Genomic DNA, 11383 nt, shown 5'->3' with positions numbered 1-11383 from the left:
GGTATAGTCCTGGCGGATGGCCCATTAATTCGATGTTTTGGGTGCTCAAATATGCACTTGTTTGAGCCAATGTGTGAGAGCTCGCATTGTCCCGGTGAAGAGTGATCCGTCTTTGGCGATTGGGTTTCCTAATTTCTTGGAAGACAACTGGCAAACAAATGGTTGTGTACCACTCAGAATTTACTGTTTTGCGTTGTTCTAGTGGTACGGTTGCGACATGTCCAGTTTTTCCGAAAAAACAGGTGACCATTTGCTTGGAAGTGCTTCGTGCGCAAACAACTTTTGTTGGATCTGGCTCATCTTGAAACACCCATACAGTCGACTGCTGTTTACTTTCGGGCTCATACGCGTAAATCCATGATTCATCACCTGTCAGGATGTCATAGACGTGTTTCGAAGCCCCGCGATCGTATTTTTTGAGCATTTCCTTCGACCAATCGACACGACCCTCTTTTTGGGTGATTGACAAATTGTGTGGGATCCAACGCGAACAAATTTTTTTGACAGTCAAATGTTTATGCAATATTGAATGTATGCTGGTCCCACTAATGCCTAAGATTGTGTCAATCTCACGATAGGTCACATGACGATCTTGCAATATCAGTCCGCGCACATCATCAATGGTTTTCGGAACAACAACTGATTTTGGACGACCTTCACGAAATTCGTCTTGGAGTGAACTACGACTACGATTGAATTCCCCATACCATCGATAAACACTGGTCCTTGATGGAGCTCCATCGCCGAAAAATGAATTAAGTTCATCCATGCAATGTTGCTGAGTTAATTCACGTCGAAAGTTGTAAAAAATAGTCGCACGAAAATGTTCACGATTTAATTCCATTTTTAGAGCGAGATGAATCTTTTAAGTTACTGTAAACAACACAAATAGCGCTGGTATTTCAAAACGTTCTGAGTACGTCAAAGCCAAAAAATGTCAAACTTTGCGATACAGCTGTCAGTTGCCAGATTGCAACACCAGGGTTGCCAAATCCTGCCAAATAAAAGGCACCCCTCGTATTTCGTTTTCCATTTTCCTCTCCCTGTGTGCCCGAAGACCTTCAAAGCTAACCTTATTGGTCTACTCGGTTCGTCTATATAAATCTGATTCTAGCTTAGCTCAATGATGCGCCTCTTCAATAAGGCATTCTAAACTTTAGTGGGTGCCGGAACGGTATTGTAGCTCAGGTCTGCCAAAACTTATTAATATCATAACAAAATGTAGTTACTCTGTAAGTAAGAAAGTTTCTATTGTTCTGAGTATAAAATATAACTGGCGCTTACGCCCTTTATTGGATGTTTGGCCGATCTCCTATCCCTATTTGTGAAGAGCGTCTCGATATTTTGCACAAATGGAGGTACCTACAGTTTTATGCCGCCATCAAAAGACAGCTGTTTTTTTTTTTGTGAAGCAGAAATACTTTCAGAGGTTTGTCTTTACTTGCCGAGAGGCGCCCGCTATTTGAAAAAACGTTTTCTATCATCGTTTTTTTCATGCTCGGGATTTCGAACACGGACACTACGGAGTGGTAATCACTTACCAACCCATTCGGCTGCAGTGGCTGCTGTAGAAGGATAAGTTAGGTTGAACTGGTTGACTTGCAGTCACGCATAGACCGGTTCGGTCCGTAGCGATACCAGTTGGAGCTCATTAGTTATGTATTTTTTCAAATAGTCCAACGCATGGTGGCTGGTTTCCTTGCAAATTTAAGGAGACATTTCCAACCTACTGCTGATATATCTTCCAATCCATCAAACTATGGTGTTCCTAGAAATTTTAAGCGTGTTTTGAACAACGCAAAACATCCGCAAAGGAGATGCCGGTGTAGTAATACAACAAAGTTATTTTCAGTTCCGAAATTTTATTTGAAAGTTGAACAGTGAGTAAACATTCGAGCCAGGATACATTTGTATGTTTGCCTTTGTCAATTACGAATACTTAATTTAAGTTAATAAAAATTTATTTTTGCGCACATGATTTCTACCATACAAATATTCTGTTATTCAGCTGCACGGAAGTCTTACAGAATTTCACCGAGCGGTTGTATAAGCAGTTCGAGAATCTGAAAATGTGAATAATAACAATCAAATTGTGCAATACTTTGCCATACAAAGTGTAACAAACCTGCACACGAGGCGGTGTCTGGAGGCAGTAAATTAGGGCATCAGCGACATCCTCGGCTTGTAAACAGGGGAAATTATCATATCCTGAATTATCCTCGCCAAGAATTTCAGTTTTCACACTGCCAGGGCTGATGCTCTGCCAATACAAGGATATTTCATTCATTTAACAAATTATGCCTCGAAGACGAGTTACTCAAAACTTACAGTCACTTTAATTTTTGTATTTTGGTTGAGGAACTCCTGTCGGTAAACCTCCCTCAAAGCGGTTACCGCATGCTTTGACGATGGGTAAATGTTTAATGAAAAATTGGGTATAATTGGGACTTTATGTCCTGCAACGCTATTGATGAGGAAGACATGCCCATCACCATCGTTGGTCTTCATCGAACGGAAAGCTTCACGAGTGCTCCACACAGTACCCAAAACATTTGTATCCATCACGTCACGCATATCTTGTGAATTTTTCTCGTCCAGCAAATCGGTCGTGCGTAAAATACCCGCATTATTTACCAGTACAGCCACAGGTCCATACTTGGTTTCAATCTCTTTGAATGCGGCAATAACATCGTCTTCTTTTCGTAGATCACATGGAATGGCGTGTATACGATCGCGTGCCTCAGCATTTACTTCATCACGCAGTGCTTCGACACGCTCCTTGCGTCGTGCCAGACCAACTGTGAGCATTCCGTTGTTTGCGAGATATTTGACGCAAGCAGCACCAATACCAGCACTGGCACCAGTGACTACCGCAACACGATTCAGCCAACGCTCCATGTCTGCTTTCTTTCTTATCAAGCGTTATAAACCGCACCTTTGTTCAAGTGCGACTAAGAATGGAGCAATTTTCGTTAAGCATTTTATATCATCATCATGCGTTTCGAAAAGAGAGCCTACAGAATGAAAAGAGAAAGTTATGAATGATTTGGGAGTGAAGAACAAAAGCGCAAAGTTTTTGTTTTTTGCGACTTTACTCAAAAACTGATAGCGAGGTTGCATACAGAGCCACCAGATGGCCAAAACAGGAATTGTTGTTATTTCTTGTTGAGCTTTTACAAACGTACTGATGGTGTAGAGTCATGTGCAAATTTCTTGTTGAGCTTTTACAAACGTACTGATGATGTACAGTCATGTGCAAAATAATAGGGACGCATGGCGATCATTCATTCCAATACAAATTAAGCCAATATTTACAAATATTTCAGAGCAGTTTGCAAATTGACTAAATATAACTAAAGTAACGAGAGAGAATACTCAAGTTCTATGCAAAAACAACACACTCAACAAAATTACAATGGTTTAAGTAATATATATTATTATTATAATGTGTCTTGAGGGATATATTATGCGCACTTCACAGATTCAAAGTATTTCTCTGAGCGCAACTTCCTCAGTAAATTCTAATATTTTTCTTATTTTATTGAGTTTTACTTCAAGGCGAATGATTGAAGATGGTATTGGTAAATCAGCTGATTTATTTTTTTCTTTCGCCGCGTCCATCTGGCTGTCAGCACGGAGTGAAACAAGGCGAATTTATTCTTTGTTTTCTACTTTGTCAATACATTTCTTTGACAATCAAACGTACAAAATATTGTTGTTGGTTTAGTGCCACCAGCATTTTTTCCAAAACTAGAAGCATTTCTGATATACACTTTTTGGTATGTCCTTCAACTCTCCCAGCGATTTGGTTTTTAGCTCTTCAACCGTCGCAAAATGCCGTCCTTTCATGGGTCTCTTCAATCTTGAAAACAGGCAAAAGTTGCAGGAGTGAATACGGTGGCTGAGGCAAGATAACGGCGTTGTGTTTGGCTAAATCAGGTGCATTATCATGATGCAAAATCCATGCTTTTTTTCCACAATTCCGGGCGTTTTTTTCGTAATTCTTCACGCAAACGGTGCATAACTTCAAGGTACTACTCCTTATTTACCGTACGACCTCGTGGAAAGAACTCCTGATGCACTATGCCATGGTAATCGAACAAAACAGTGAGCAAACCCTTGACATTTGATCGAACTTGGCGTCCTTTTCTTGGTGTTGGCTCAGCTGGACTCTTCCATTGGGGCGATTGGGCCATGACTAGTCACTTGCTATGACCCTTTTAAACAAATCTGCGTCATCGATGCTTTTTCTTCACTTTCTCTACATTTTTATCGGTTGTTGTGTGCTGTGGCGTCCATAGCGAGCGTCGTTATTCACATCTTCCCGACCTTCTGCGAAAAGCTTGAACCACTTGTAAACATTTTTTTTACTCAGAGTACTCTCACTCCATTTTTTACAAAAAATTTAATTCGACGATTCATTCTTTTCGATAGCAGGAAATCGCTGAAAAGTACTCTCCAGCAACTGTAACGCACTTATGCTAGCATTTTATGCAGCTCTCGAAACATTTCCGGAACTCTACATATTTTCAGTATAGCCACTTAATTTTTCCACGACTTCATTTCGGCTGTTAAAACGCTGTCCCCATAGTGGTTTTTTGACTCCGTCAAATAGAAAAGAATTACAGAGGGTCATAGCAGTTGAACTCGATGGCTGTTGGATGGTATTCGTTTCATTCTTGCGAAAAGAATCACGGATAATGATAGCAATGTGCGACGGTGCGTCATCATTGTCCACGAGTTGTTTTCCCATAATTGGCGAGCCATAGAGTCAATCAGTTTTTGACATGAGTTCTAGGGAACAGTTTCCCACACTTTTTATGAGTAACCAGAGAGCAACTTTTCGGTTGCTTTTCTCCCCTCAAAGCTACTTTTAGTTTCATCTCTCGGCGGGATTTAAATACGGTAAATGAGTAGACCAGCTTAATATGTTATGTTGACTTTAGTATCCGAGAAACATTTCTTGGTCACTTTCGAAGCGCGTTTCGGGCCGATTTCTTGCCCAAATATCGCTTTTCAATTCGATTTATCGAACAAATACCTTGGTAAGAAAAGCATTCACCCACCATAATTGTTCAATGCAGAATAACATAACAGAACAGAATATTTAACAATTTTAATTGTATTTTTTGTATCCAAATGTCACATAGATATCGTCAACATAGACGGCAAGCACGATTCATATGCTCGCTAAAGGTACACGTCATTTGGGATCACGCACAGTCAGTATTATCTAATAAGCTGGACTAGCGAAACAGTACATCTAAGTAGTAAACCATTAACCCCGACCTCTGTAGCTTTGATTTTGCCCTGTGGTACCGCCGTTAGGCATTGCTTTGCAGGGCCAAGCTGAACCACTTATGTCTCTTCACACATTGGTCTCCTCTCCATTGTTTGATTGTCTCCTTTCTGTACTGCACTGCCATTCTTTCTTCCGTAGCTCTTGTAGTACATTCGCGGACCAGTCTTTCATTTTGGCCCACGCAAACTTCGGTTACAAAATGTGCTTTACTATATTTCTATAGTCGCCCTTTCGGATACATATCTCGGGTAGGAAAATAATAAATATGTTCCGCATTCTCACTGCAACTACCTTGGAAAGCGCAATCCATTGCATCATCATGACCAAATCTATGAAGGTACTCTCTGAAGCCGTCATGTCCCGTCCGGAATTATGTCAGGCAGAAATCGGCTTCGCCATGTCTTCGTCCGACTCATGTATGTATGCTACCGATAAGTTTATGTGTCTACCTCACTTTTCCCGCTATGTGCCAGCTATTTTACTCCGTGCTCAACCAGGCTCCTCTCTTTCTCCTTTGCGCTCGTCAGTCGTAAGTCGTCTATTTAGACTTTTGGTTTTGTCATATATTCTGCCCCTGTCCGCAGGCATAATGCCCGATATGACACTCACTGCTTCATATGGGGCCGTTCTAAACGCTTAGGCAACTAGAATGGCGCTAACCCTCGAAACTATTTCCATCTTCTTGGAGTAGGATTTCTGTATCCGGGCTTTTCCCCATATGGGTGCGGAATTTATAAGTGAGGACTGGCTAATTTTAGGCAGGAGCGCTCCCTTACTCCTCCTGCATTTACTGATCTGTGAACATGTTTTGTATCACAAGCGGGATAAAATATATTAAATCAAGGTTAATCCGAATACTGGATATATTGCAAAATATCTCCACCGACCAAGTGAAATGCTCGGTACAAAAAATTTTCATTTAGCTACATTTTGTTTCTACAGAAAAAGAATTTTCCTTGACCTTTTTGATTATATGTAAGCTTTTTTTTCTAATTGGGCTTTTGTGAATGGTGGAAGTGTCGACGCAAGCTGGTGTGCAGATGCAAACTGGTTCTTTTCCACAAATCTCACTATAGTTGCTTCAAGGTTTTGAGTAATATATCTAATCAATCTATAGCTATACCCATGATTCAATTATAGAAGGTTAGGTAAGTAATGACAAGGGCGCTTTGACACTCCCTTATTTTAGGGCTGCATTTACGAAGGTTGGAGAAAGAGGGAAAAATGTTTTGCTCTTCTTGCCTAAAGGTAGTAAAAAAGTACATAAAGTAGCTAATTAGTCCTGTACTAAGAGAACAACTAGGTATATTGGTTATTTAATCTACATTAAAACAAAACAACAGAAAAATTATTGTTTTTTAAAGCAAATATAAAATTTATTTAGAACATTTTCGTTGTTTATCTAACACAAGAGCACGCAGAACTATGTGATGTTACTTATGTATGTGTTTTAAGGGGGTAGTATGGTTAATTCGGTGTAAAACAAGCATATTTTTCGAAATTTTTTTTGTCGACACAGTTGATTTATTCAAAATTTTAAAATTACTTCATTATAAAGTCATATTTAAAGAATATTGTGTGAAATTTTCATTGATTTTTATGAAGAAATGAGTTGGTGGCAGCGAATCTTCGCGGACGTCTCATAAAAAAGTTTTATTGCGGTGTCCCTCAGAACTCATTACTGGATCAACTAAAATCAAAAAACCAAATTGATTTCATCAGCTAATAAAGTTTCGCAGGTAACAACGTCGAATTTTTTTTTTTTTTTTTTAATTTTTTAAAGCGCTTTGAAGTCAAAACACCGATTTTTCATAAAAAAAACTTGAAAACTTTGTTGTTTTAAAATATGACAAAATTTAAAAAAAAAAAACTCGACGTCATTACCTCGTGAATAAAGTAAAGAAACAAAAAAACCAAATTTGAAAAGAATCGGTGCAGTAGATATGAATCTACAGTGGACACCGACCGTAAAAAAGGCAAGTGTGAGAAAAACGCGTTTAAAGATTTTCGGCAGCGTGAAATCCGGTTGGAGAGGTAGATACTTAATCCTTTGTGTCTTTGTCAATTTTACTCTAATGCACTTCAAACTTTCATACAATAATCTTAAGATGTTATAGAATAATAAAAAAAAAAAAAAAAATGAAAAAAAAAAAATACCATACTACCCCCTTAAGTTAGTTCGCAGTTGTAAAACAAATATTAGTTGGATGTGAAACGAGACAGAAGTAAAAAAATGGAGTCTCTAAAGGAGTATTTTCATTACATTAAAATGGAAATGCTGCTAGTAAACAAAAATATTTTGGAAAATTATTTCGCTCTTATGCTTATAAAGCCATGTTTAGTAACCTTTGCATTACGAGGTGTTGCAAATTTGCTCATTTCAGTATCGTACGAATGTAAAAAATTTAAATTAGAAGAGTTAAAATAGTTTGCAATAAAAATTACAAATTTACTAGTTTATAGTTTAAAATTTGTATACCTTAATATACTTTGCGTCCCTACTATTAATAGGAAAATGTATTAATATAGACTAAAACTAATACATCGAAAAATTTTATTGTAGATATTGGTAATATAATCCACTTTTAGTAATTGTGATTGTTTGTAAATTTACGTATATCAATACCACGTGTCTCAGTAATGAATCGGAGTGGAAATATGAGGAATGTGGGTGCACTTTCTCGTATAGGTGTTGGAACGCTTCACTTATTCAGGCAGAAATCAAAAACCTGTGAAACAAAAACTTAAAAATTGTTAACTCACAAATATATCATTACAACTTACCTGTAATTGTAGGCTTAAAGCGCGAGGACTTGCTCGTGTAGGTGTTGTGCATACATCTACGTACAGCATATTGTTCTAGACGGGGTAAGGTATCGACGTGGACAGCCAGTTCGGAAGTCAAATTGATTTCAGAGGTAGCAGTACTAGGCACATAATGACCACCTAGCTCTTCAACACACACCTTCCGCAGCAATTGCTCGTCTGTGAAGTCCCGCAAATAAAAACTTTTAAAAACAATTTATTAGCAAATCTTCTAATAGAACTTACTAACTGCAGTTTATGTATTGCATGTAAGGTGGTCTCTGTTATATTTGCAAAAACGTTGCTATAAAAACCTATGAATGAAAAAGTTTAATAAGAATTTTTACAAATGTCTGATCTGAACTTACATGTATGAAAATTCACAAACCGGTGGTTTTCTGCAGCAGAAAGACGACTCCAAATAATAGACTCCCACCATATGCAAGGCATAATCGACCTAAATAGTGAAAAACGACATTAATTTACAAAATAATTAGCTTTTATTATTATACTTACTTGAATGTTTACAAACAGATAAAAGATTTTCAACGAATAATAACAAAGCAAAGCGTCAAAGTGGAAACTGAGACACGTGGTATTGCCGACCATATAATTTGCACCAAAAGTTTAATTTTTACTACAATTTAAAAGTTTTTTCATAAAATATGTACTTATATTTGTAAAGAAGCAACATATTTTCAAATAAGGGAGCCGATATGTCAAGAGGGAGCGAGAAAGCTGCTTACTTACCTAACCTTCTATAATTGAATCATGATCGATACCCACACTTTTCTGCACTTCTCTTTGTTACTGACACTCACTTCTCTTTCAATCCCCAAAACTCCAATCACGCCAAGTGTATCAAACATAGTTTTCACAGCCTCTTTCTCACATTTCGCTTTTCATAGCTTCCTATGTTTTTTTACTTTCCATAATCTCACAAATGTTTTTCTAAGAAGCATCAAATTCAAGTTATTGAAATGAGCTTTAATTTCAAAGTTGTCAAATTTATTCATGATTTTTATTAAGCACCAACAGAGTGCTGTTATGTTAGATTCAAGTAAACGTACAAACGTACATATGCATGTGTATATGAGCTATTCATGCCTTTTCACCAACAGGTTTGATGATCAGTTCATGGATTTGCACATGTGGCGGCGTTTGGAGGCAATAAACCAATGCATCTGCAATGTCGTCCGACTTAAGGCATGGCAAATCTGGCATCACTGCATGTATGCCATGGTTCAGCATATCAGTGTCCACAGCACCAGGACTGATGCTCTAAAATAAACGTTCATACATGTAGAACAAACATATAACACATATCTACAAAAACAAACATTACAGATAAACTCGTTACACTTACAGTAATTTTTATATTTGTTTTTTGATTTAAAAGCTCTTGACGATAAACTTCTGTCATTGCGGTGATTGCATATTTTGAAGGCGGATAAATATTTAAGGTAGCGTTCGGTACTAATGGAACCACATGACCAAGTATGCTATTAATCAAGAAAATATGCCCATCTCCACCATTTGCCTTCATCGAGCGAAAGGCCTCTCGTGTACAGTAAACCACACCCATAATATTTGTCTCGACGACATCTCGTACATCTTGTGAGTTGCCTTCTTCCAGTAATGTGGTGGATCGTAGGACGCCCGCGTTATTGACCAACACAGCAACTGGCCCAATTGTTTTCTCGATCTGCTTGAAAACGGCTTTTACTTGCTCCTCACTTTGCACATCACACTGAATGGCGTGAATGCGTTTACGTGCCTCAGAGTTAACTTCATCGCGCAGTGCTTCGACACGCTCCTTGCGTCGTGCTAGGCCGACGGTAACCAATCCGTTATTCGCAAGATATTTGACAACAGCAGCGCCAATCCCAGAACTGGCACCTGTGACTACAGCAACTCGATTCACCCAACGTTCCATTGCTTCTAAAGCAAATGCAATTCACTTTTCTGCTTCCAACTGGCTGATTAATTGAATACGCAATGCATTTGAATAGATGCGAGTGCACTTATTTATAGCAGAAATTTATAGAAAATGACAATTTGTTAGCGATTGTCAGAGGCTTGTTTATCAACTGGAATACTAATATGTAGATACATTCTGTGCGAAAAGTATGAGTAATTTATAATTTAATTAGTGCGTTTAAAGGGATTTTCTAAATGCGAAAAAAACAACATTCAATGGTGATTCAATAATATTTACACACTGCGAGTTATATGGCTTTGGATGAGCAAATTCGTTGAAAAATAGCAGAAAACTATGGAATGTTTGACTTAAAACTAAACAAATATAAGCGTATAACTTCACTTATGTAACAACTGATATAACTCCTGTTTACTGTTGTTCCTTTCGGTCGAAGACATACTACTGTGGGCAAAAAGTAAGGTGAATTTATTTGTCAAACTTCGTTGGATTAAAATTTCGCTCTAGTCATTTTTTTCATGAGTTGGCAGCACTGTTAATAATATCTGGGCCAACTTTCATGTGAATGTCATTATCAGTAATATATTTACGCTTGTGTTTACCAAACGACCAAGAGTGCATTTTTCGATTTTTACAATGTCTGATTTGATTGGAAGTGTCATCAAATTTTGTTTGCGGAATGAAATTTCGGCTGCGGAAAACGTTTAGCATGTTGCAGAAGACATTTGGTGATTCGACCATGTCGCAGAAAATTGTTTATAAGTGGTACAAAGACTTCAAAGAGGGGCGAGAACGTGTTGATGACTCGGAGCGCTCCGGACGACCATCGACAGATGACCCACACGTCAATAAAATGAAGGAGTTAGTGCTCAAAAATCGTCGGTTGACTGTTAAAGACCTTACTGATTTGATCGGAATATCAGAAGGATCTGTGAAAACCATTTTGAAATACCATTTGAGCCTACGAAACGTCAAATCTCGTTTGGTACCGAAAACTCTCAATTTCTTGGAAAAAAGTCATCGCGTTGATGTGTGTGAATCAATGCTTTCAGACTATCAGGACAAGCTCAAATGCATCATTACGGGAGATGAGACTTGGATTTATGCTTACGACCCTGAAACAACCAACCAATCAAGCGAATATCGTGCTAAAGGCGAGGCCAGACCGAAAAGAGCACGTCAAATTCGTTCAAAAATAAAGGTCATGATGACAGTTTCGATTTTCGTGGTGTGGTGCACTATGAATTCCGTCCACCTGGCCAAACTGTTAATAAGGAATATTATTTGAGCGTTATGCGTCGTTTACGTGAAGCAATTCGTCTAAAAAGACCAGAATT

The 11383-nt window shown here is 38.2% G+C and overlaps 2 protein-coding genes across 2 annotated transcripts in view; both read right to left on the bottom strand.

The window, feature by feature from the left end:
• Window positions 1-2922, bottom strand: part of LOC129244246 (uncharacterized) — a 31110-nt gene extending 28188 nt beyond the window's left edge. The window contains exons 1-3 of the mRNA XM_054881862.1: window positions 2329-2922; window positions 2126-2260; window positions 2026-2063 (exon numbers count right to left, since the gene is read on the bottom strand). Of these exons, the coding sequence (XP_054737837.1) occupies window positions 2026-2063; window positions 2126-2260; window positions 2329-2898 (743 nt within the window). The 5' untranslated portion in view covers window positions 2899-2922. The remainder of the gene's footprint in view (window positions 1-2025; window positions 2064-2125; window positions 2261-2328) is intronic.
• Window positions 2923-9093: 6171 nt separating this feature from the next.
• On the bottom strand, window positions 9094-10093 carry LOC129244895 (farnesol dehydrogenase-like). The gene is made up of 2 exons (XM_054882796.1): window positions 9474-10093; window positions 9094-9388 (listed from the first exon to the last, which is right to left on the bottom strand). Exons 1-2 carry the CDS (start codon window positions 10041-10043, stop codon window positions 9209-9211), a joined length of 750 nt encoding a protein of 249 aa, XP_054738771.1. The 5' UTR covers window positions 10044-10093; the 3' UTR covers window positions 9094-9208.
• Between the last annotated feature and the right edge of the window lie 1290 nt (window positions 10094-11383).

This window comes from Anastrepha obliqua, chromosome 4 (genome assembly GCF_027943255.1).
Source record: "Anastrepha obliqua isolate idAnaObli1 chromosome 4, idAnaObli1_1.0, whole genome shotgun sequence".
NCBI lineage: Eukaryota > Metazoa > Arthropoda > Insecta > Diptera > Tephritidae > Anastrepha > Anastrepha obliqua.
Note: the sequence above shows the minus strand (reverse complement) of the source record. Positions and strands in the feature narration are given on the sequence as shown.